Source organism: Crinia signifera, chromosome 4 (assembly GCF_055691185.1).
Source record: "Crinia signifera chromosome 4, ASM5569118v1, whole genome shotgun sequence".
NCBI lineage: Eukaryota > Metazoa > Chordata > Amphibia > Anura > Myobatrachidae > Crinia > Crinia signifera.
In genome coordinates this window covers 232,999,342-233,026,067 of record NC_139220.1, presented here as the reverse complement: position 1 = coordinate 233,026,067, position 26,726 = coordinate 232,999,342, and the positions used below count along the sequence as shown (strand labels likewise).

At 42.6% G+C, this 26,726-nt stretch overlaps 1 protein-coding gene across 1 annotated transcript in view; it reads right to left on the bottom strand.

The window, feature by feature from the left end:
- The window catches only part of LOC146073035 (transient receptor potential cation channel subfamily M member 7-like), a 173,307-nt gene that overhangs the window by 39,165 nt on the left and 107,416 nt on the right, over positions 1-26,726 (bottom strand). The window contains exons 21-23 of the mRNA XM_083180212.1: positions 15,311-15,589; positions 13,898-14,072; positions 11,706-11,832 (exon numbers count right to left, since the gene is read on the bottom strand). Of these exons, the coding sequence (XP_083036338.1) occupies positions 11,706-11,832; positions 13,898-14,072; positions 15,311-15,589 (581 nt within the window). The remainder of the gene's footprint in view (positions 1-11,705; positions 11,833-13,897; positions 14,073-15,310; positions 15,590-26,726) is intronic.

Below are 26,726 nucleotides of genomic sequence, written 5' to 3'. Positions count from 1 at the left end.
CCGCGGTGCTAATGCTGTGGGCAACAGGCAAGACAATGTACCGTGGCCAAACTGACCGGTATCACAATACACGAGGTGTACCCAGATGCTGAGCAAGAGTAACAATACACGGTATGCTGACACAATCAGACCTGCTGACGGGTGTAACAATACACAATATGCTGACACAATAAGAACTGCTGACGGGTGTAACAATACACAATATGCTGACACAATAAGAACTGCTGACGGGTGTAACAATACACAATATGCTGACACAATAAGAACTGCTGACGGGTGTAACAATACACAATATGCTGACACAATAAGAACTACTGACGGGTGTAACAATACACAATATGCTGACACAATAAGAACTGCTGACGGGTGTAACAATACACAATGGGGTTTATTCTAGTTCATTCTTTCTGACAAAATCCTTCTTAGATGGACAAAACCATATGTACTGCAGGGGGGCAGATGTAACATGTGCAGAGAGAATTAGATTTGGGAGAGTTATTTTGTTTCTGTGCAGGGAAAATACTGACTGCTTTATTTTACACTGCAATATAGATCTCACTTTGAAGAAAAACACCACCCAAATCTAATTCTCTCTGCACATGTTACATCTGCCCCACCCGCAGTGCACATGGTTTTGTCCAACTAAGAAGGATTTTGTCAGAAAGAATGGACTAGAATAACCCCCAATATGATGATACAAAAGATAAATGACAATAAGGGAGGCAAAGAGTGAGAATCTCCCAACTTATCTGAAAAACCAAGAGATCGGCAGGCAGACACAAGCAAGGATTCTGGAGGCAGCCAGGAACAGGGACTGGAAACAGGAACCACGAGTGAGCAGGAGCCTGGAACCGGAAACACTCAGGACGCCAAATCAAGAGCTATAGCCGGCGCCTGAGTGCCCCAGCAACCAAGTTTAAATAGCGCGCCAAGCGCTACCCTGACGCTGCGTGCGGCGTCATGCACACCCCTTCCTCCCTGCGGCCGCCAGGCGTCCCCCGTCGCCTTGGCAACCGCTGCGGCAGGGGAGGAAGGGGTTGTACGCCGGCAGCCTGACTGCCTGCCGGAAGCTCCCGGCTGATGACGCGACGGCGTCGCGGTAACCCGGCAACCGCCGGAAGAACTACAAAGGAGACTGCCGGGCGAGCGGAGGCGCTGCCCGTGCAGCTCCTAACAGTATGTAATACAAATGCTCCCTTTCCTCCCCCGAAAACAAGACATCCTAAACATTAACAGAGCAATAACGAAATTCATCTGGGCAGGAAAACGACCCCGCATATCTCTAATGAAACTACAACAACCAACATTAAATGGGGGTATCAACCTCCCCAGTGTACAGGAATATGCTCTAGCTTCTAACCTACGCTATGCCTTGGATTGGTTGGGAGGGGTGGACAACTACACCTATAACTCTATAGACCAGTCATTCCTCCAAGACCTCACCCTAGATGCCCTACTACACACACCCTACTCCCAACTCCCAGGATCTCTCAAGACCAACCCTCTCATACAATCACCTTATCTAGCCTGACGAGCCATAAGGAAAAAACTACACCTACCGTCAAACACCTCACCGCACCAACCGCTGATACACAACCCAGAATTTCAGGGGGGGAGACCAGATCCCATCTTTCTCCTATGGCACTCTAAAGGCCTCAGGTCCATTCATCAATTCTTAGACGAAGACCACAAGACACCTCTCACTTTAACCCGACTGAGAGAAGGATTCTCGCAACTCCACATACCTATGTTTGCATACTTCCAAGCAAGAAGTTACATATTAAAAACACTCCCCAAGCTAACCTCAAACAACTCAGATAGGTCCTTGGACGTCATGATCATACATCGAAAAGGTAGTCGAGCCCCCACCTCATTGCTATATCGCCATACCCGCACAAATCTGGACCTTTCCAAAGTCACTGCGGGGATGGGTAGGTGGAGAGAGGTTTTTCCTGATATTCCATTAGAAACCATAATCAAGTCATCCGTATCCCTGAACAAACAACTCCTCTCGACCACATTTATGGAAATGCAACTGAAGATCTTGCACAGGGCATACTATACACCCAAACTCAGATACCTAACAGGGGTCTCAGACAACACACACTGCTTCAAATGCTCAGAACCGGAGGCAGATATATACCACTGTTTGTGGACATGCACCATGGTTCAAGACTTTTGGCTGGAGACCGAAAGATATATCACTCACACACTTTCCATACCATTTAAGGTCTCAGCCTCATGGGCACTATGGAACATACTTCCGCCTAACCACACCCCCAGAAGGGCCCACCCACCAAAACGACTACTAGCCAAAATAGCAGCAGCTAGCAAAAAAACTATCCTATCACAATGGATTCAAACGGAGAGAATTCCCTACCAACTCATGCTATCAAAGCTAAAATTCTTATTTCAGATGGACTGGATCGAATGTCTTCTAGATGTTGAGTCAAGAGCACCTAAATTCTTCGAAACATGGCTGCCATACCTCCCTACCCTAACACCAATAGAGCGAGACAGAATCAGACAAATGGTTCACTTAACAACCTGGTATAATATGACTAACCTCCAATTGGGCCACCCACCCTTTTAACACCAATGTGTACACATGACCCTAACCCTTCGTGGCGTATGAGGCACCCCTCACGGTAACACCTAAGGATAAATACCTGGTTGGAATATAAAATGTGTGTATGATAACTGTGTCACTCCTCTGTTATTTACTCTTGTCTGTACATGTAAGGCAAAAATGCTTTTTTCTATGTTTTTTTTTTTGTACTGTAACTCTTATTGAATCAATAAACAAATATAAAAAAAAAAAAATCGGTGAACCCCTATTTGTCAGGTTCCTTGATTTTTAATTACCGGCTCCGGCTCTGTCAGCCTGGTGCTGGTTACAGCTGTGGGGGGACCCCACGCTGTTTTATCTATTTATTTATTTCTTTATTTTTTTTACACCTTGCAGCCTGCACGGATCTGACTGATCCGTGCAGACTGCCTACACTAATTCGTATTAGCGGCCGTATATATGGCCAGCTAATACGAATTAATACGACATCGGTACGACATCGGAGGGTTACAAAGCAGTTGTATATGACTGCTTTGTAAATCCCACTCCGGAACACGACTTTGCATGCGACGTATGCAGTCGTATTCATTCGTATCAAGAATACAAATACAATTTTTTGTATTCGTATTCTTAGTAAATTTCCCCCGTCATGTCCGGATCTGCCCCCTACCCATTGCTCCCTGCGCCTGTCAGCTGTCAAACAAATGACGAACAGGCAGCAGTGCCGCCCTTCCTTCCCTCTTCTCAGTGTGCTGTGCCAGTGCCACTGCCAGTCCTCAACACTACGCCCCCTCTATCTCCTCTCCTCTTCTTCCATCTCCTCCTTCTCTCCCCTCCTTTCCCCCTCAGTCACGAGAGGGGTGTAATGGCATCCTCAGCGTCCTGCCTACGCAGATAGAAGAGGAGGGACTGCACAAGAGTTAAACAGCAAAAGAACAGTGAGTCTTTTCTTATACATGTTTATAACAAATTTTTAATAATTGTAGATTTTTTTATATTAATTTAGAGAGTTTTTAAATAATGGGCTGGGTTATGTGCCTAAAGGTGGCCGTACACGCTGCAATAGCAGCGCGCGATGAGATGTGCGCTCCTGCGGGCATCACATCGCATAGTATAAAAAGTGGTACTTGTTTCCTAGCACGGCCACACCGATTTACATCGGGGTGGTCGTGTCGGAAAAATCGGGTCGATCGCATCGCATGCGATTTGGTCGCATACGATGCGATCGACGCGACCGACCGATTTTCGACCCGATTTTTTGATTGAATGAAATGTAAATCGGGTCCCTGGGACCCGATTTTACATTGGATTCAATGTAAAATATTCCCAACCCCCCCAAATTTAACGGCGTAAACCCCACCCCACGATAGACGCCAACCCGAAGCGTGGCGAGCACAGCGAGCCCGCGAGGGGCGGCGGTGTGCGTCCTCCGACCTTTTCATTCCCCTACTATCCACGTCGGCGTGGAGTTGAGAATAGAATAGTGTGGCGAGCGCAGCGAGCCACCGAGCCCGAAGCGTGGCGAGCGCAGCGAGCCCCGCGAGGGGACGCGTATACCTGTGAAGTTATACGCGTCCGCTCGCCACGCTTCGGGCTCGCTCGCCACACTATTCTATTCTCAACTCCACGCCGACGTGGATAGTAGGGGAATGAAAAGGTCGGAGGACGCGCACCGCCGCCCCTCGCGGGCTCGCTGCGCTCGCCACGCTTCGGGTTGGCGTCTATCGTGGGGTGACGACGGGGACATCTATAATGTGAAATGGGTCATATTGGCCCATTTCACATTTTTCACATTTTCTCAAGATTTCAATGTTAAAAAATATTTTAACATTGAAGTCTATGGAAAAATCGGGGGCATCGCGTCGGGACCAATGTTAATGGTCCCGACCGACGCGATGCCCCCGATATTTTACCTTTCCCGACACGATTTCAATGTTAAAATATTTTTTAACATTAAAGCCTATGGAAAAATCGGGGGCATCGCGTCGGTCGCGTCGGGACCAATGTTAATGGTCCCAACCGACGCGATGCCCCCGATATTGTGTCCTAGCCGGCAAAATGGACCTGATTTCAAAGGAAATCGGGTCCATCGTGTGGATCGTGTACCTTAACTTAAAGGTACACGATCCATAAGATTGTGGCCGTGCTAGGAAACAAGTACCCAAAAAGTATGTGCTGCACATACATTTTGTACTGCTTTCGAATCGCATCGCACACACATTGCATGCATGCCGTGCGATGCGATCTAGCACATAACGTATCCGATTCTCGCAATGTGTATGAGCACCTTTAGTGCCTGCAACACAGCACTGCGATGGTGTATGCATACATGTACATTCACCCGAGATCCTCCATAGGATCGCATGTTGCATACGCTCCCACAATCGGGCTGCAGCTTGTTGCAATGGCAATGTGAAAGGGCGCAAAATTTATGGTTTGCAGAAGGGCGCCAGACACCCTAGCATCGGCCCTGTAAGCCGCTCATCTGCTGGTATAACCAGCAGATGAACGGCTTTCCCGGCAATGTTGCGGGAGCGTGCATCACCACTCATCGCCAGGTCATACACACTGGGCGGCCTTGAGCTGAAAGCCCCTCAAACCTGCTGTTTTGAGCGACTTTCAGCTCAAAGTCGCCCAGTGTGTATGGGCCTTTAGTACAAGTTTCTTATTAAATATATACTTTGAACTGATGAATTTAATTTTTCTTAATACCACTCAGAAATTGTATTTTAATTTTTAAGAGTGAATTAGGTGAAGAACATGTATTTAAATTTATCCAACATGACTTAATTGTGGCTTTTGATTTTCCCAGTGGCTGTTCTGAGCAGCTGCCAGTTATACCCTCGGGGGATGCAGAGCAGAGCTTGGTGGGTGGCTGCTCCTCTGTGCAGCCACCGGTTTCAGGGTCTTGCCATGCTGACCAACATTCCCCACACTAATTAATAGAGCAATAAGAGAAAGCTCTGTGGGTGCTAGATCACTCCAAATATATGAATTACTACTGCCACATATCATGTCTATGAATGAGGGTAGCTACTGTAAAAGTTTGATTGCCGCTCCACAGGCACCTGTAATGCACAGGTTTCATCATGGTTGCCCCTGGGAAGATAAAGAGCATTTGCAAGCCACAGAGGGAAAATAATATCTAATTTACTGAGGAGGCTATGAGGAGATAAAATGTCTTTGCAGCACCTACTCAGTGGCAAACGCAGGATTTTTAGAGGGCAGTTTCCAAATGAAATTCACAATCTCCCACTCTGCAGGGCATTGGAGTAAGTTTGCGAGTTTGGGGGAGCAGTAACATCCCTGAAAATTGGTAATTTTATACACTGGATACTGTATGGAATACAGTATTGATATTTATTAGTACAGATGGTCTATAGTATAGGCTCTTTCAAACATTTAAATAAGATAAGTGGTCAGGAAAAGGTTAAACATATAATAAATAAATATACAAACATAACAGAACCAGTACTGCACTTTCTAAGCTCACAATCTCCCACTTCATGGCAAGGCTCCTGTCTCTTGCTCCTGGTAGACACTCTCTGGTCCATTGCAATATTTGAGGGTTCAGATCCGCACATACAGTAAATGTGGTAGAAGAAGTTGGTGCACTAGGCATATACCAGCTATTGTTGTCACAATTTAAGGCACTTGCCAAGAGGAGGGGGGTTTCTGGGCAATTCAGGCAGAGAAAGGCGACACTGCAGAGGCAACTGCGTCGACTTCGGCTGCTGCATCTACCCCGGCTGCTTTTTCTGCCAGTGCAGTTTCCGATTAATGACTTTTTCTCATTTTTTTGTGTCTTTTTTCATCTTGTTATTCATTGTATTGTCATTTAATCATTTTTCCTTGATTGTTCTTCTTAATTTTAACTAAAATCAAGTTACTAGTTAACACGTCGTCATTACTGTCTCAGGTGTATGATATGGCAGGTGTGAATGTGTTCCTGAAACACCTCCACTATCCACTGCAGCCCTCACGTGGCGAGGGGACGCGTCACGCATCCTACCAAGCTTTTCATACCCCCACTATCCATGTTGGCGTGGAGTTGATTTTATATAGTGTGGCAAGCGCAGCGAGCCACCGAGCCCGAAGAGTAGTGAGCCCCGTGAGGGGACTCAGAATACATGTGAAGATACCTGCGTCCGCTCTCCACGCTTCGGGCTCGGTGGCTCACTGCACTCGCCACACTTTTTAAAAACAACTCCACGCCGACGTGGATAGTGAGGGTATGATTTTTTTTGTAATGAGACACTGCATATACACATTATTTGAGCATACGGTTTGTTGTATATAGCATGAGATTCAATAAATGTAGAAGTATTTTATATTGAATGCGGTAATATACAGGCAACCAATGGAGGGACTGACAGAGCAGATCAGCAGACAATGATCGTCTAGCCAGGAAGATCAGCCTCGCAGCTACATTCAAAATGGATTGTAGTGGTGAGAGTCTTTTCTTAGGAAGACCGGTAAGGAGGCTATTGCAATAGTCAATACGTGATATCATGATTGCATGCATTAGAGTCTTGTGTAAGGTATAGACACATTTTGGATATGTTTTTTAGATGCATGTAACATGATTTAGAGACAGGAAAGGGTGACCCTAGGGTCGCACAGGAGCGCTAGTGTGTCTACACAATTAAAAAACTCTTAATAGTGTTTAAAACTGCTATATTAAAATCTATTATTCCCTTTGGGTATAACTGCCGCCTCCTGTCAGAGGTATTGTGTTCCTCTGCTAGTAGAACAATATTGGGAGTGATAGAATACTATCACAAGGTGGCGCTGTTCTACCACAAAGTACAATTTACACAGTACTGTGATATTCACTTGATTTAATAATAAAAAAAACACATTAAAATACAATTCATATACACTCAAATATACATACAAAATAAAAACAAACATATAACATATAAGGCATATATTGATTATGCAGAGCGAGGCATTATTTTTGTTTGAGGCTTTTGATAATGTTCAGATCTATTTTGTGAGGCAATATGACCATAGTTACCAGTCCCTTAGATGCTGTTTCTTTGGGTTTTGTATAATATGGAGGTATTGTCCACTTTTATCCTTTATCTGAGAAATTCAAATGGGTCCTGTAGTGGTTGGACCGGCTCCAGGTTTAAGTGTCCAATTTGTATCTCCTTTAGGCTCTCTTAGCCAATTTCAGCTCACCCGATTTTAGCAATGTATAAGGCTGGTAGTTGCAGCGTGTCAGGGTGCTGGTACCGGGCTGTAACGGGCTCCAAGGGACTGGTAACTATGGTCATATTGCCTCACAAAATACATCTGAACATTATCAAAAGCCTCAAACAAAAATAATGCCTCGCTCTGCATAATCAATATATGCCTTATATGTTATATGTTGTTTGTTTTTATTTTGTATGTATATTTGAGTGTATATGAATTGTATTTTAATGTGTTTTTTTTTATTATTAAATCAAGTGAATATCACAGTACTGTGTAAATTGTACTTTGTGGTAGAACAGTGCCACCTTGTGATAGTATTCTATCACTCCCAATATTGATTTAGAGACAGATTGAATGTGAGGAATGAAGGACAGTTCAGGGTCGAGGATGACCCCTAGGCAGCGAGCTTGTGGAGTAGGATTAATTGTTGTGTTCTCAATAGTGATAGAGATATCAGGTTGGTAACTACTCTTGGCTGGTGGGAATATAATTAATTCTGTTTTGGAAATGTTGAGTTTGAGGTGGTGAGATGAAATCCAAGATGAAATGGCAGAAAGACATTCAGAGACACAGAGCAATACTGATGATGACAGATTTGCACAGATGATACTGAAATCCAAAAGTTGATTAGTTTCCCAAGTGAGAAGGTATAGATTGAGGAAAGCACAGGACCTAAGACTGAGCCTTGTGATACTCCAATGGACAGAGGTAGTGAGGAGGGGGTAGAATCAGAGAAGTGAACACTGAAAGAGCGATTAGATAGGTAGGAAGAGAACCAAGAAAGGGCTGTGTTGTGAAGACCTAGGGATTGTAGTGTTTGTATGAGAAGTGAGTGGTCAACAGTGTCAAAGGCAGCTGAGAGATCTAGAAGAATAATAGGTGAGAAATGGCCTTTAGATTTAGCATTAGCTAGATCATTGACTACTTTAGTCAGTGCTGTCTCTGTAGAGTGTTGAGAGCGAAAGCCTGACTGAAGTGGGTCCAATAAGTTGTAGGAGTTAAGAAAGTGTGTGAGGCGAGTGTAGGCAAATCTCTCAAGTAGCTTGAAGAGGCATGGGAGCTGAGATAGGACAGTAGTTAGAGAGACAGTTTGGATCAGAATTGTGTTTTCTAGAATGCATGCTTGAACAGAGAAGGAAAGATACCAGTAGAGATAGAGAGGTTACAGATTTTAGCTAAGCTTGGGATAAGCACAGAAGACAGAGCTTTACTGACTTGTAAGGGTATAGGAGAGTTAGTGGAGTAGGAAGATGAGAAGATTGTGGATATTTCATCCTCACTTGTGGGGTCAAATGAGGAGAAAGTGGAAAAGGGCTCAGTAAAGGAAGTAAGCAAGTCACTTGGTGAAGAAGAGCATGCCATTTCATCTTGGAATTTAGCAATATTTTCCTTGAAGAAGGAAGCAAGCTCTTGCGCACTGATATTGGCAGGTGGGGAGGGTGAAGGAGGGTAAGTGATTTAAATGGATTCAAAAGTTGCTTGGGGTTAGTGGCAGTGGTGTAACTATGGAGGGTACAGGGGATGCAGCTGCTATGGGGCCCGGGCCCTTGGGGGGCCCCATAGCACAGCAGGCATCCCCTGCACCCTTTTTCCTTATTAGTGCCGCTCGCTTGGCAGTGTTGGTGGTGCCTCTGCCCCCTCCCCCGCTAGCGACGATGTGCTACATAATGAAGGGGAATGTGGTGGTCCGGCTGTTGCAGACTTCCCCCCTCTCCCTTCTTTGATGCTGCCGGGGACTGACGTCACTATCTAGTGACCAGCCCTGGCGTGAAACACGCTGTGCTGCTTGCCTGGCCCTGGGAAACAGGAGACACGGAGCTGTCAGTGAGGGGGGGACAGGCTTAACTGTGGGTCGGAGGGGAGAGGATGTGAATAGGAGAAAAAAAAGCGATGCAGGTGCCCCTCCTCATTTTCTTCCCTGCTCTCTCTCTCTGTATGTCTATCTCTCTCTCTCTCTGTATGTCTCTCTCTGTAGGTCTGTCTCTCTCTGTCTGTCTGTATGTCTCTCTCTCTGTCTGTCTGTCTCTGTCTGTCTGTCTCTCTGTCTCTCTGTCTGTATGTCTCTCTCTGTCTCTCTCTCTCTCTGTATGTCTCTCTCTGTCTGTGTGTGCGTGTCTCTCTCTCTCTCTCTGTATGTCTCTCTCTCTCTGTGTATCTCTCTCTCTCTGTATGTCTCTCTCTCTCTGTATGTCTCTGTGTCTCTTTTTGTATGTCTCTCTCTCTGTATGTCTCTCTCTGTATGTCTGTCTGTCTCTCTCTCTGTCTGTCTCTCTCTCTGTATGTCTGTCTGTCTCTCTCTCTCTGTATGTCTCTCTCTCTCTGTATGTCTCTCTCTCGTTCTCTGTCTGTCTCTCTCTCTGTATGTCTCTCTCTCTCTATATCTCTCTCTCTCTCTATATCTCTCTCTCTGTATGTCTTTCTCTCTGTATGTCTGTCTCTCTCTCTGTCTGCCTGTCTCTCTCTCTCTGTATGTCTGTCTGTCTCTCTCTCTGTCTGTCTGCCTGTCTCTCTCTCTCTGTATGTCTGTCTCTCTCTCAGTATGTCTCTCTCTCTGTATGTCTCTCTCTCGTTCTCTGTCTGTCTCTCTCTCTCTGTATGTATCTCTCTCTCTCTGTATGTCTCTCTCTCTGTATGTCTCTCTCTCTGTATGTATGTATCTCTCTCACTCTCTGTATGTCTCTCTCTCTCTGTATGTTTCTCTCTCTGTATGTCTCTCTCTCTCTGTCTCTCTCTGTCTCTCTCTCCACCTCCTCTCATTTACTCCCTCCCCACCATGTCTCTCCTCTTTTTCTCCCTCTTTTCTGCTACAACCCCCCCCCCCCTTTACACCTCGGCCCCTTCCATATAATCTCTCTCTATCTCCCCCCCACACAAACACACACACACACACACACACACCTGTCACCCTCTCCTCCTGTGGTGGGGGGCCTTTTCAAAATTTTGCTATGGGGCCCAGAAGGTAGTAGTTACGCCTCTGGTTAGTGGCATGAGAAGAGATGAGAGAGTGAAAATAGGTTTTCTTAGCAGTGTCCAGAGCATTACGATAGGAATGGTAGGTAGTCTTAATGTGACAAAGTCACTTGGATTTTGAGATTTACGCCACTGACGTTCAAATCTACGTGATAGTTTTTGCAGGTGTCTTGTTAATTTAGAGTGCCACGGTTGGCATCTAAACCTACATGGATTGTGAGGAGTATCTGGAGCAGCTTCATCAAGGGCAGATTGTAGAGTCTGGTTCAGGTGGGTTACAGCTGTCTCAGGACAGGCAAGTGTAGAAATGGATGAGAGCAGTTGTTGCAAGTAGGTAGAAAGTAGGTAGCATTAGTATTTCTGCGGGATAGAGGAGGCTTCCATGATTTAGGTATTATAGAGTTTGGAGAAATGGAGGAGGTTGAGAAGGTGATAAGGTTGAGATCTGAGAGAGGGAAAGGGGCGTTAGTGAATTCAGCCACAGACCATAACCTAGTTAATACAAGATCAAGGCAGTGTCCCTCCTTGTGAGTAGAGGAGTCTTGGGAGAGGCTGAGAGAGGCGGTTAGAGAGAGGACTTTAGAGGCATGAGGAGAAAGTGGGCTGTCAATAGCGATATTGAAATGACCAATAATGATGGTGGAGATGTCAGAAGCTAAGAAGTGTGGGAGCCAAGTGGAGAAATCTTCCAGAAATTGTAGTTTGGCAAACCCAGGTGGGCGATAGATAGCTGCGACACGCAGAGAGAAAGGGGTGAAAACCCTGATTGAGTGAACTTCAAATTATGTGAATGTGAGTGAAGGAACCTGTGGTAGGACTGTATTTGTGCACAACTGGGACAGTAATATACCTACCCCATCTCCTTTACTGTTACAAGGCCTGGAGGTGTGTGTGAAGTGGAAACCACCATGTGATAGTTCTGCAGGGGAATTACAATTACAATTTTATTTTCTATTTAACTTACTTGAATATAGCGATGAGAAAATTAACAATAATAATGTACTGAACAAACACATAAACAGCCTGTAGAAATCCATTCAGCCAGGATCCAGTCACGCAGAGATGTGGTACGACTGAATCATTAGCACACACTTGTGAAAGAAAAAGAAAAATATTAAAACAAAATTAAGTTTTGAGACATATTTATGTATAAATATGCAATATGCAATATGCAATTCAATTAGCGGTGATCATGCTGATATTTTGATAATTTCTCCAGCACCTGCCTCATAGAAATGAGTAATGGTACTGTACATGGATTGACCATTCTGCTTGAGAACAGAGAGCTGGTAGACAATATACTGTACTCTATAGGCTTTTCAAAATACAGCAATATCAGTCTACTACTACTACTATAATGTAAATAGAGGGCAAAATAGCCACCATATTTGAGTATTTTATTTAATATTATTGTTTTGCATTTTCTGAGTTGGAGCTATCTTTAGGACATTTGTTAAAATTCATGTCATTGGGGGGAGTAGCTTGGATGAGCTCCATTCTTAATGGACTACAACCTGCTACCCTGCATGCAAGTGGTGGTTCTGTATACATGTAAACAAAGATAATGTGATGTGTGGGGTCTATTCCCAATATCTATATATGTTCAGGTATGTGTAGGCCTGAATATATGATAGATACTGGCATATACATAAACGCATACATACTGTTCATTTTCAGATTTTTAATAAAGTTAATACCAAATACGAATGTTAGCAACCAAACTACACCATAATTAATATAAGGACCTGCATTTGTTTGCTGCGCCATTGCCAATATGACTATGGGAAGAGCAGCACCATTTTCCCAGAGGTAACAAGAGGCCCTCATGGGTGTAATGGATCGGAGGCTGGGGCATGTGGACCCCTACATCTCCAATTTCACCAAGTGCTGGACATACAATGCGGCTGGGGTATGATATAGTCCTGCATGGGCGTACGGCGGACCATCACCCAACTGGAACAGCTATGGTCAGGTTTAAGGAGGCGGTAGCTGGACCTCCTTGCTTGGCTGAGGCACTGAGTAAGACGCTGTGAATATTTTAGCATCCAACACCCTATCAATGTTTAGTGCAAAGATTAGCATGCATTTGGTATTGTTTGCACATGTTAGGAGCACATATTTGCATAGTGTGTGTGTGTGTGTGTTGGTATAGTGTGTGTGCGTTAGCATATTGTATGTGTGTGTGTATGTTAGTATAGTGTGTGTGTTAGCATAGTGTTTGTGTGTTTTATTAAATGTAACTTGTTTTTGCTGTTTTCAGGGTGTGTAATAAAAGTTTAACATTATGTTTCTAATTTTTTTTTTATTCTCTCCCACCTCCTTCACATAAACTACAATCAAAAAACACATCACAGCACGTGCATTGGCACGCAGGGCCCGGGGCAGGAGGAGGAGGAGCAAGAGGAGAATGAAGAGGTCACAGGGGACCAGCCCATAACCCATTCTCCAACCCACTCCCAAACCACTACCCGCTCCCAGTCCCCTACCCAATTCCCACCACCATCACCCAACTTCCCTCCTCCCAACCAATCCCCTCTCCTGCTACCCAACTACAACCCCCCCTCCCCAACCACCTACCCTCCCCCCACACAATCCCCTCTTCCCACAACACCTACCCTCCCATCACCCAATCCCCTCTCCCCACAACCACCTACCCTCCCTCCACACAATCCCCTTTGCCCACAACCCCCTGGTTGGTGTGTGTGTTTTGAGAATAAAGGGAACATTTACAAAATGGGTGATACACATGTAGTAAGGGTTCATTTTAATTGCAATTGGGGAAGGCAATTAGTTAATTGAAATCAATTAAAAACGTACACTTTGGATAATTGGGTAAGGGTTTGAGCATTACTTCCGTGCATATTGGTGCAGTGGAGGCTGTCCCATCCGCTGTCCGCCTGTCTGCACGCTGGTAGTCCATGCGGACAGGGTAAGATCCGTACGCACACGGTAGCGTACGTGCATTAGCCCGTCACTTCCCTTTGTGTGTTGGTCCGACTGAACGGATTTGGTGGCCTTATAGGCGTGCCTTCACTCACCACGTGGGTGTGCATTGCATTAGTTCGGCTCCGTGGTAACGCGCATCCGAAGGAATGAACAGGAATAAGGGCCAATATATTAAATATCTTTTTAGTGTATAACTGGTGCAGAACTTACCATCTATTTCGTAAGCAAACATTTCACCGTAGGTCATCCAGTATGGGCGAAATACAATATTTTTAGCAAGAGACCAGGAAGGTTCTTCATTAGGATAAAGGATAGACGATCTTGGAACACCAAATGCGAATACTACAATGCCCATTATAACCACAATGAAAATCATTCTTGTCATCTAAGTTAAAAGAAAACATACTATTTTACAAGCAAATTTTGGCACTACTATGTGCTGTCCTATACAGGACAGGAGAAGAAGAGCCAACATCAATAACAATGATGTGGCCTACTGAACCACACACTAACCAAATTGGATGGTGCTGACTAAACAGAACATCTGGATGCATATTAATCATTGATTGAAGGCTATATACTGTATATCTATATAACATAAAACGGTCCTTTATCCTAAGAACGTTCTGGGAAACCCATCATCAGGGTCAATGTGGTACAACATTGTCCCTGACGATGGGTTTCCAGTCATGTACATAGGAATGAACAACCGTTTTATGTTTTCACAAGTCTGGAGAGTGCCACCTAGTTTCTTTCTTTGCTATATGGGAATATGGGAATTTTTGTTCTAAGGAGGGCAATACAGAATGGTATATCAAACTGCCAAAGGAGTGCATGACATATGTATGTATAAATGTGTGAGTGTGTGTGTGTGTGTGTGTGTGTATATATATATATATATATATATATATATATATATAAAACAGTCACAATCATAATTGTAATGGTCACTAGTAAGGCCTGCTCGAAGCTAATGCTTTAAAAGCTAGTCTGCTACATTTTACAAATATAAAGCAAAAGTGATAACTAAGTGACTTGGGAAACAATTTTGGTCCATAGCCAGGAAAGTCCCAAGACCATAAACCTATTGCAAATTTGTGTTCAATCCTCAAGAGGTCGGTGGACGAACACCCCCCCCCCCCCCCCCACAAATTCTGTCAAACTTCCGATCCTTGATTAGGCAAGAATGGCTGGCAATCAGTCACTATGTGGCCCAGAATTACAGTAGGTTGACAGAAGGCCATTGCGAATTGCAGAGGTCTTTTAAAAATAAGGGTCAACTCTGCAAATATTGGGCCTAATTCAGACCTGTTATCAGGGCACATTTTGTTTGCTAATGGACAACCATGCACTGTCCCACCTGTACTTCAGGTGAAGCAAATGTAACATGTGCAGAGAGAGTTAGATTCGGGTGGGATGTGTTTTAACTGAAATCTAAATTGCAGTGTAAAAATAATGCAGCCAGTATATACCCTGCACAGAAACAAAATAACTCCCCCTAATCACTCTAACCCCGCTAACACTTCAGAAATAGTAACGTGTAAATGTTTTCTCTCATTTAGTATTACTGTAATTACAGTTTCAGTAAAGGAGGCAACAAATGTATATACTCCAAGAGCTTACCATTTTCCCAATCATGAAAACATATGGGCCAGCAACTGGATGGACAATTAATATTTCAAACAACTTCACAAACCAAAATGTAGTATTCAGACAGTATATTATTCTTCCCGCTGTAAACACTAAATCTTCTGTGGAGTTGCTTGTCAAATTTCTGGAACCAAATCTTAGACCAAAGCCAACAAGGAAAGTGATTATTCCCAGGAATTCATTAATATTCAGGTAACTGCTGAACCAGACTTTAAGCTTCATGGAATTTTTACCAGCCTCTGAAGTGAAGATCTGCAAGACAATAAATAATAATGTTTAGCATGTCTGCAAGGATTATTAATTGCATTAAATTACAGCAAGCTCATACAAAGTATACTGTATGTGTGTGTGCTTTCAGCACTATACAACAGACATATATTACCAGGAAATATTTAGCTGAAATACTAGCACAAGAAACAACTTTCTGTGCTTACATCATCATTCACCTGACATGTATCAACAGGCTTAATACAATATGCTACTGCACTAGCCTTGACAATTAAAGGCCCATACACACTGGGCGACTTTGAGCTGACAGCCACTTAAAACAGCAAGTTTGAGCGGCTTTCAGCTCAAAGCCCCCCAGCGATGAGCGCTGTTGCGCTCCCCCATCATCACCAGGAAAGCCGTTCATCTGCTGGTATTACCAGCAAATGAGCAGCTTTGAAGACAGCTTTGCATAGCTCTGCATCCCCCCCCCCCCCCCACACCATTGGTGCTGGGCAGGTGGAAAGCCGCTCAGTGTGTATGCACTGAGTGTCTTTCCCCCTAGCGTTTATAGTGATCATCGCTGTCCATACACACTGGGGGATTATGAGCTGAAAGCAGCTCAGTTTTGTTTTTTGAGCTGCTTTCAGCTCAAAAGCCACCCAGTGTGTAAGGACTTTCTGTATAACCACTACTGTATATATCCACTATATAGGTTATACTGTTATATGGCATCACCAAGTGTCCATAGCATACTGGTGTATCTATAATGATTTCAGTGTGTGCAGTACACATAGGCCACTCAGTCCATGTCACCTAGCACACCCTGCACCCTTTTTTTAATATTTACCTCTGTGGAGTCCCATGTTGGCGGTAGAACCTCTCCACAAATCACTGGAAAAATGGTGCAGCGGTCAATTTCCTGGCATTTTGAGCATGGGCAGTAAAGAAGTCCTTTGGAAAATGGCTGCCACACCATTTTCTAGGGTTCTCCACACGGATAAAAGAGTTTGTGCCCTCTAGTGCATAGACTTTACTGTGCTACTGGCTAGAGAGGACTGGGTTGAGATGGTGGCGGCTCCTCCTCTGTTTTTATGCCCCTGTCAATGGTGGCGTACACAAAAAATATCATTAATAAAAAGAAGGACCACAAGGCACTGCCAATAGCTGTTATTCCAGTGGGGTGTCACTTCCCCTAACAATGAAAAAGAAACAAATAGGATGGAACAGCGCTGGTTTCACTGAATAATAAATAAACACATTAAATATGTAAATACAATATATTACATTAAATTGTTCAAAACATGAATAAGGCTGATGAGCCCTACATAAGAAAAGCAAGACACAGATACCTTAATATGGAGAGTTCAGCTCCTTAGCGCTATAGAATGGGTATGAATATGCCGGCGGTTGTTTTGTTGGTACAATGGATTTAGTTAAATGTCCACAGTTCTTAGTTTTTTTATTGATTTTAAAACATACAATAGATATGTTTCATATTTTGAATATCTACTACAATGATACATTACATACATGTAAAGACTTAACAATTTACATACAAATAGAAAAACATAAAACAAACATTCCTGGCTGCCTAGGATCTGTGCCGCTAGCCAAATATGTACCCCGTGTCACCCCTGTCGTGTTCTATATCTATACTATGTACTATCTGGATGTTGCGATCACCTAGTGGTACCACTGAATGGCTGCCTAGCTGTTGCGCAGCTCAGTAAATATATGTTCCCCATTTCCGTGTCCCTCATCAGGATACATCTAGTGCAGCGGTTCTCAAACTGTGGGTCTTGACCCCAAAGTAGGTCCTGACCTTCTCAGCATGGGGTCTCCATGTTGCTGACCATCAGGCTGATTACTTTTCTTATCTCAAACAGTGATTCAAGGAGTCTGAAAATTCTGTTGAACTGTCTGTTATTTTAGACTCCTCACATCATTTTGTGCCTCCACAATGAAGCTATGCATGTGCTGTTTGCTGACTACACATGTGATGTGATGACCTTCTGCAGTAACTTGCTGGGGTCTAGTAATTATTTTTATTGTCTGATGGGGTCCCAGAGCAAAATAGTTTGAGGACCCCTGATCTAGTATATATCTGCACGTTCCTATATCTGTACTGTTTTACTGTCTACCTATCTGGCTGTTGCAATCACCAAGTGGCACCAATGAATGGCTGCCTGGGAGCTGTACAGCTAAGTAAATATGTCGCCCATGTCCTTGCCCCTCATTAGGATATGTCTAATGTATATCTGTACGTGTGATATTTATATGTACTGTCACTGTTTTACTTGTTCCCACCCTGGCTGTTGTACAGCAATCCAAATCCAATTCCTAGTATACGCAAGTATACGTACCTGGCCAATAAAGCTGATTCTGACACTTCAGAGTCAACATTCTATATTTCTCACAGGAGTATACCTGCTTATTATTATTTCCCGGGACAGTTTCAGTTTTTGCCTTTATATGTATACTCCTGCCTCCTTATACCTTTTTCAGATATGCCATTCTTTAACTAGCTTGTTATTATCAGCCAAGTCTATAGTCCCCATATTATAGGCATAATTTATCGTATTTATTATTAATTCTATAGATGCTACTTGATGTTCTTTCCAATACTGAGCTATGGCCGTTTATATTGCTATAAAAATATGATTTAAGAAATATATTAAATTTGGCTTTAATATGGAGACGTACCATCTGGGGTAACAGTTTAATATCAACCCTGTTACTTGGAAAATTAATTTCTCCATTTCAATCCAGAGGCCGTTTCATTTATCACATGTCCAAAATATATGTATCAGATCTCCTCTTTCCTCCATACATCTCCAGCATGAATTTATCTGTGCCGGCCAAAACTTATTAACCTTCTCTGGCGTCAGGTACATTCTATAGAAAAGCTTCATACATTTTTTGATGTGTGAAATGGATTTGGATTATGTACCATGATAAATAGATGTACCCAATAGCCTTCATCCATGGATATATTTAGGTCCTGTTCTTATCTAATTTGGGGTTTGATTTTTTTCCTCTATTTTTATCAAATAGGAATACTAAAAGGTAATTCCTCCTCTTCGGTTACTATTTGTACATTATATGGCCAGGAAGTTTTCTCAATATATCTTCGGATGAAGGGAACGTACTCAACCAGTTTCTGATCTGTAGATATTTATAAAATGATGTTGATGGTATTCCATGTTTCAATTGTATCTGTGTAAAATATAATAATACATTTTGCCTACATAGAAGTTTTCTAATGTCTTTATGCCTGTATATATCCTTATATCAAGATTCAAATCTGGAATATACCTGGTTATTGTCTGGATTTTCTGATATTTTAAAGATGTCACAAATCGAGCTTGGGTATTTAGGAAAAGATCCCATACCTTAAATGTAGCTTTTATCGATTTAGGAATATCTTTAGAAGGTATTCTTCTGAGGAATCCACACTAATTCTTTCATTCCGAATTTCTCCATTAAGGCATTTTCTAATATTACCCATGGCTTACAGTATTTCCATCATTACAGATCCATTCAGGGACCGGATTAAGTATACATGCATGTTGATAAACTTCTAAGTCTGGCAAGGCTACCCCTCCTCTTGACCTGGGCCTAACTAAATATTTCTTTGCAATTTTAGTTTTTCTTTATTTTTCCAGTTATACCTATTTATTATTAAATTAAATCTTCCTATCCAATTCTTTGGGAGAAGTCTCGGGATAGCTCTAAAGAGATATTGGGGGACATTTAATAGGATGCAATTTTTTTTACGTGATTTTATCGCAAAAAAAATCCGAAATCACACAGTTTCCCGAAATTGGCAACTTAATGGGATACAAATTGCGGCAAAAATTTTTTGCAGCAAATTCGCACATTCTGAAGTGCCAATTTTAAAATTCGCATCCAGATGTTTTCCCATTATAAAGTATACAAATCGCCAATTTAACGGGATGCAAATTAGAGAAAACGTTCCTAAACATCACAAAGCAATAGACCAGGTTCTGACAGGTGAATTTCACAGAACCATGCACAAATCATTGCATGGTTCTGTCTAAAAAATTTGTTTAAGTTAAAATTGAAAAAAAAAAATAGCGTAGTGTTCCCCCTCTTGAGCATAACCAGCCCCAGTCTCAAAGAGCCAGTCCTGGTTTCATAAAATCAAGAGGCAAAACACATTGGGTCCCCCTTGATTTTATAAAACCAGCCCCAAGCTCAAGGCTAGTCCTGGTTCCCAAAATACATGGGGCAAACGAGTAGGGGTCCCCTGTATTTCAAGAAACAGCATCGGGCGCAACCAGCCAGCAGGGTAATGCCACAGCCGGGGGGGAGACAATTTATACAAGTCCCCCTGGCCAAAGCATTCACCCCCTGGCCGGCCAGCATGGTCAGGGATCCTGGGGAAGTGGGGACCCCCAATGAAGGGTTCCCCCCTTCCAGAATTTACCAGCCCATGCTTAAGTTCGGAGCTGTCCTCGATGGCCCTTGATTGTGGCCACCGGGCAAAATTAGATGTAACTGTTGTGTATTGTTGTGGAACTGCAAGTCCCAGCAAGCATGCACCGCATGAAGGGACATGGAGAACCACAAGTCGTGGCATGCGACACAAGTCGTGGCATACGAAGCATCAGTCCTCTTCTCTTGTAGAATCCCTTAGGGGTACCTGTTGAAATAAAACATACTCACCAGCCGTCTTCTCTACTTCTCTACTTCTCTGGATCTCCTTAATCACTGTAGACACACCATGACTACTGTTTACATCTGGGGCTCCATCTACAGACCAGGAGTTAGGCCCACCCACCAGCCAATCATGATTGGAGAAATGGCCGGTGGGCAACTATCTCACAACTACTTCTTTTTTGTCACCATATTTTGAGAACCAGGACCTTCCCTCGAGCCTGGTGCTGGTTTTAAAAAATCAAGTGGGACCCTATTTGTTTTGCCCCATGATTTTATGAAACCAGGGCCAGCTCTTTGCGCCCAGGACTGGTTATGCTCAGGTGTGTGTGTGTGTGGGGGGGGGGGGGACAGGGGGGAGGACTCCACGCCCTTTTTTCCCTTTTTTTTACACAAGTACCTTACGGGTTGGCATCATTTGGTCTACAAGAAGTTGGTCGACAAGCATTGGGTCGACACCATTATGTCGACATGGGTCTAGGTCAACATGGGTCAAGGTCAATGTGGGTCAGGGTCCACATGGGTTTAGGTCAACATTGGTTTAGGTCGACAGGTCATTAGGTCGACAATAATTAGGTCGACATGGTCTAGGTTCGACAGTCAAAAGGTCAACATGGGGTTTTTCACTGTTTTTTTTTTACCCGAATGTCGACACAGTTGACATGGACACAGGTTAAAGTGCACCCTGTGGCCTCCCATGGCTCGCTGCGCTCACCATGCTTCGGGCACTATTTTATTTTCCCACCATGTCGACATGGACACCGAAACGTAGCACTGCGTCCCCTCGTATGGCTCGCTATGCATGCCATGCTTCAGGCACTATTTTATTCTCCCACCCCCTAGTGGATGGTAAGGCATGAAATACTGAAAAAAAAGTCAAAAACCCCATAAAAGCCCATGTCGACCTTTTAACTGTCGACCTAGGCCATGTTGACCTAATGACCTGTCGACCTAAAGCCATGTTGACCTTGACCCATGTCGACCTAGACCCATGTCGACCTAATGGGGTTGACCCAATGCTTGTCGACCATCATGTTATAGACCAAATGACCGTATCCCTACCTTACCATGTCTCCCAAATCGCACATGTCCACAAAAAACTAAAAAATCGCACCATATGGCATTTTTTGTCGAGAATTTGCATCTCATTAAATAGTCGAATTCAGGAAAAAAATGCGATATGAAAAAATGCAATAATGCGCGTTTCGGAAAATGCCTAAAAATCGCAACTCATTAAAGCTCGCCCATAATATCTTAGGAAAGAAAAACATTTTGAATGTTGCTACTCTACCCATCTACATAACTTTGTGGTTAATCCAATCCTTTGCTTTCTTTTCTAGTTGTTGTAACCCTTTGAGTGCCAAGTGAATTTCTCAAAATTGATGTGAAAATTGCCAAGCAAACATTTTTATTTATCATAATGACCTGTAATGTTTACTTTATATAGGAAATGTACACAACATTTTTTTTAAAACATTAATTTTTATTAGATTTTTCAAAGAAAAAGAGGGGTACAGAAAAAAAGGGAGAAGGGGCATACAGGGTAAACAAAAGATCAGTCAAATTCAAAATTTACTTTCAACAGCATAGTAAATTTCAGGCGTACGCAAGTGTACAGAAGGACATTAACATAACAATTTAGCATAAATTAACATAGTATGATAGAGTTAGGGACCCTCCTGCTAACTAGACCATTTGTTAAAGGTAGGAAGACAGAAGTGGAATAAGGATAATGCAAAGTTTCCATAGTGAAGCTATGATTGAGCTTAGCCTTAATGAGGTCCATTGGAGGGGGGATAGATTGTTTCCAAAACTGATCTACTGTATAGACGTTTTAGAGGCAATAAAGACTTGGGTGATAAAATATCTATGATGGGTATGAATACTGTCTGGTAACATATGTAGAAGTGCAACAGATGGGTTCAGGGAAATTCGAAGACCTATTACTTTCAAAATTAGATCCTCAACCCAAGTCCTCAGTGGTTGGATAGAAGGGCAGGACCAGAAAATATGAATAATATCACCCACTACACCACAACCATTCCAAAATAACCTAGAATTAACCATTTGTGCAGTTAGATAAATGCGGTAGAATAATTCTATATACATTCCAACTAAATATACATTTAGACATCTTGAATACAGAAAATAATATAGAAGAACAAGCTTCAGAATCTAAACAAATATATAAATCACATTCCCAATTCAAATGTGCCTGGGTTTTATCTGGGTTTTATCTGGTTGGGCAGAAGTTGCCAATACGGAATACCAAAAGGAGATTTCGGTACTTGTTTCCTAGCACGGCCACACCGATTAAGATCGGGGTGGTCGTGCTGAAAAAAATCGGGTCGATCGCATCGCATGCGATTTGGTCGCATGCGATGCGATCGACGCGACCGACCGATTTTTGACCCGATTTTTTCATTAAATCCAATGTAAATTGGGTCCCTGGGACCCAATTTTACATTGGATTGAATGAAAAAAATTCCAAACCCCCCCAAATGGAAGCGCGTACACAGCGCCCCACGATAGATGGCAACCCGAAGCGTGGCGAGCGCAGCGAGCCCGCGAGGGGCGCCTGGACGCGTCCTCCGACCTTTTCATACCCTACTATCCACTAGGGCGTGGAGTGAGAATAGAATAGTGTGGCGAGCGCAGCGAGCCACCGAGCCCGAAGCGTGGCGAGCGCAGCGAGCCCCGCGAGGGGACGCGGATACCTTCACAGGTAATCGCGTCCCTTCGCGGGCTTCACAGGTGTCCGCGTCGCCACGGACACCTGTGAAGCCCGCGAAGGGACGCGTTTACCTGTGAAGGTATCCGCGTCCCCTCGCGGGGCTCGCTGCGCTCGCCACGCTTCGGGCTCGGTGGCTCGCTGCGCTCGCCACACTATTCTATTCTCACTCCACGCCCTAGTGGATAGTAGGGCATGAAAAGGTCGGAGGACGCGTACCGCCGCCCCTCGCCGGCTCGCTGCGCTCGCCACGCTTCGGGTTGGCGTGTATCGTGGGGCGACGACGGGGACATTTATAATGTGAAATGGGTCATATTGACCCATTTCACATTTTTTGACATTTTTACACCATTTCAATGTTAAAATTTTTTTTAACATTGAATCCTATGTAAAAATCGGGTGCATCGCGTCGCATCGCGTCGGGACCAATGTTAATGGTCCCGACCGACGCGATGCCCCCGATATTTTAACTTCCCGACAAGATTTCAATGTTAAAAAAAATTTTAACATTGAAGTCAATGCAAATATCGGGGGCATCGCGTCGGTCGCGTCGGGACCAATGTTAATGGTCCCGACCGACGCGATGCCCCCGATTTTTGTTTCCTAGCCGGCAAAATGGACCTGATTTCAAAAGAAATCGGGTCCATCGGGGTAATCGTGTCCCTTAATTAAGGGACACGATTACTTACGATTGTGGCCGTGCTAGGAAACAAGTACCGAGATTTCTCCTCTATGATATGCAGAAGAAACACGGGAGAGAATATGAGGAGGTACTTTTTCAGGAGTTGGGTAGGATTGTATTCAATGCCTGATTTGCAAAAACTTATAGAAATCAGCAGCTGTAAGGAGAAGGAGGTTTGCAATTGAGAGAAGGACATAAGAATGCCACAAAAAAGGTTGCAAATAGTTTTATTACCCCTGTCATTCTATGAGGACAGATTTAAGTTTGGGATTAAAGAAGAAAGACCCAATAATGATAGATTGGGCGAGGGTGATGTTAACTGTAGGAATATGGAACATTTATCCCACACCTTTAAGATTTCTAATGACGCTCTAGAAGCATGTGCAACAGTACTTCTAATGGTAATTAGGAAACACAACAGATCCATTTGGTGAAAAGTGCTCAACATACTAGATTCTAATACACCCAAAGTTGAGGGTCAGGGGATACTGATCAATCGCTGATTGGTTTATTAGACACGCTACCTGGTACAATTCTAAGTTAGGATACGATAAACCTCCTGCTGCTTTGGACATCAAGAGATACTTTTTAGCAAGTCTGGGTTTCTTGTTATTCCAAATATATTTATTAAGAACTTCTTGCAATTTATTGAGCCAGAATGGAGGGAGGAGTCTGGGGATAGATCTGAACAGATACAAGATTTTAGGGAGAATCATCATTTTGACAGTTGCCATTCTACCCATCCATGATAGCTCATGATTCAACTAGTCTTTAGTAAAAGCCGTTACTTGTTTTAAAAGTGGGCCAAAGTTAACATCTAAGAGCGTCTCCTCAGTAGCTGAGAAAAAAATGCCTAAGTAGCGTAGTGATCTTGTTTGCCAATTATATTTATATTGTGACTTCAAGGAAAGTAGCACATCCAGTGAAATATTCAATGGCAACAGTTCTGTTTTAGCAGTATTCAGTTTATAAAGTGAGGCTGCTGACAAGTTCTAGAGTAATTCTGGTAAGGAAGTCTCTGGATGGGTCCACAAAAATTTTTTACACATTTTTTATTTGAATTTATATAACAATTGTGAGCGACGCTGGCATTTCTAGCTTATATTTTGCATACCTCTCACAGAGATGTTGACATTCATATTTTGCACATCTCTCACAGAGATGTTGCCACTCAAAAGGTTAAGATTGGGGTATATTTATATTCAATCAGGTTCTCTTCCTTATCAACTAAGTTCATTCCCAAATATGTAAATGTTTTGGTTTTCCAATTAAAATTATACTTCTCCTTTAATAATAATAGCTCTGCCAGTTTAATAGTCATCGGTAATATATCTGTTTTATTTTTGTTTAACTTGTAATATGAGACTTTCGCATATTCATTTATGATCTGTACCAAAACTGGTAAGGAGTGTTCAGGTCTAGTAAGGAATAAAAGTACATAATCCGCAAATAGTAATGTTTTATTTTGTACTTTATTAATTAACAGGGATTCTATATGTTGTGATCTACTTATACATTCTGCAAAGGGTTCTATGAAAAGGACAAAAATATTGGTGAAAGTGGATACCCTTGGCGAGTTCCTTTAGTTTCCATTACAATAAACGTGTGCATAGGCTACAGAATATAGAGCCAAAATAATATAAAAAAATCTACCCACTATTCCAAATTTCTTTAACACTGCCTCCATTGAGCCCCAATGTAGCCTATCAAAGGATTTTTACACATCAAGTTAAATAATAATCAAGGGTTCTTCCTTTTTCTAAAATTGTTTCAATAAAGCAATAGCCCTATGGATATTCTCTGTCTATTTCTAACAAATCCGACCTGTCTGGATTTACCAGGTCAGGCAGGAGTTGCTTAAGATGATTAACAATAGTCTTTGCATATATCTTGATGTCCATATTCAGTAGAGCAATTGGCCTATCATTTTATACACAGTTTGGGTCTTTAACCTTTTTCAGGTATTGTCACCAGGCGTGCTTCAAGCATTTCTCCCGGAAATTTCTCTTCTTTTATAGCTGCTTCAAATGTATCTAGCAGCAGTTGGGCTAGTTGTTTCTGAAGACCCATCTGGTCCTGGCGTTTTATGTTGTTTTAATGTTTTAATTGCCTCAGTTATTTTTTGGATTGTTAATGGGTTATTATAGTTTCTTATTTATTCTGGTTCTAATTTTGGGAGATCTATTTTGAATAAGAATGTATCTATCTCATCCTTTGTGGGTTGGATGGTGTCTTTATCTGTTCTGAGATTATATAGATGTTTATAAAAGTCAGCAAAAATATTTTAAACTTCCCAAGGATTCGTAACTTTGGCTCCATTTATAATATACACATCTTTAATCTCCTTCCTAACTCTATTTCCTTTCATTTTCCTAGCCAATAACCTCAATGCCTTATTTTCTTCAGAAAATTGCATTTGTTGATATCGCTCCATATTCCTTCTAAGTTGTTTATATTATTATTTTCTATCTCCTCCCTTACTTTACTTAATTTTGTCACTGTTTTATCAACTTTAGGATTTATTTAATGTTTTTCTTATAATTTCTTTTATCTGATTTTGTAGCTCTTTCTTCCTTTTCTCTTCTTATTTTTTTATTCTTGCATTAATTTGATTAATATTTCCTCCCAAAACTGCTTTAAGAGTGCACCAGAAATGTATTTGGTTTGTTTCTTCAGGGGAATTGTTCCTACTAAATTCCTCTAGGGTTTCTTCTATTTGCCATTTTGTTAATTAGGAGCCAAAGTTACGAATCCTTGGGAAGTTTAAAATATTTTTGCTGAATTTTATAAACATCTATATAATCTCAGAACAGATAAAGACACCATCCAACTTTGTATATCAGCTTGGTATGGGGCTCTGCTGCCTGTAAGATGGGGGAAAAAAAAACACAGCTTGCAGGGAGATGTCCAACACAGAAGAGAGGTTAACTTTCAGATTTAACTATCAGTATGTTAGATCTACCATCCTTATCTACTATTTTTAATTGCATATCAAAATTAATATTTTGCTTAATCAATATCCGCTACTCCTGTGGGTGCTCAGGCTCTTGAGCAGCCACAGAATCAGCACCTATGGTCATTCCCTT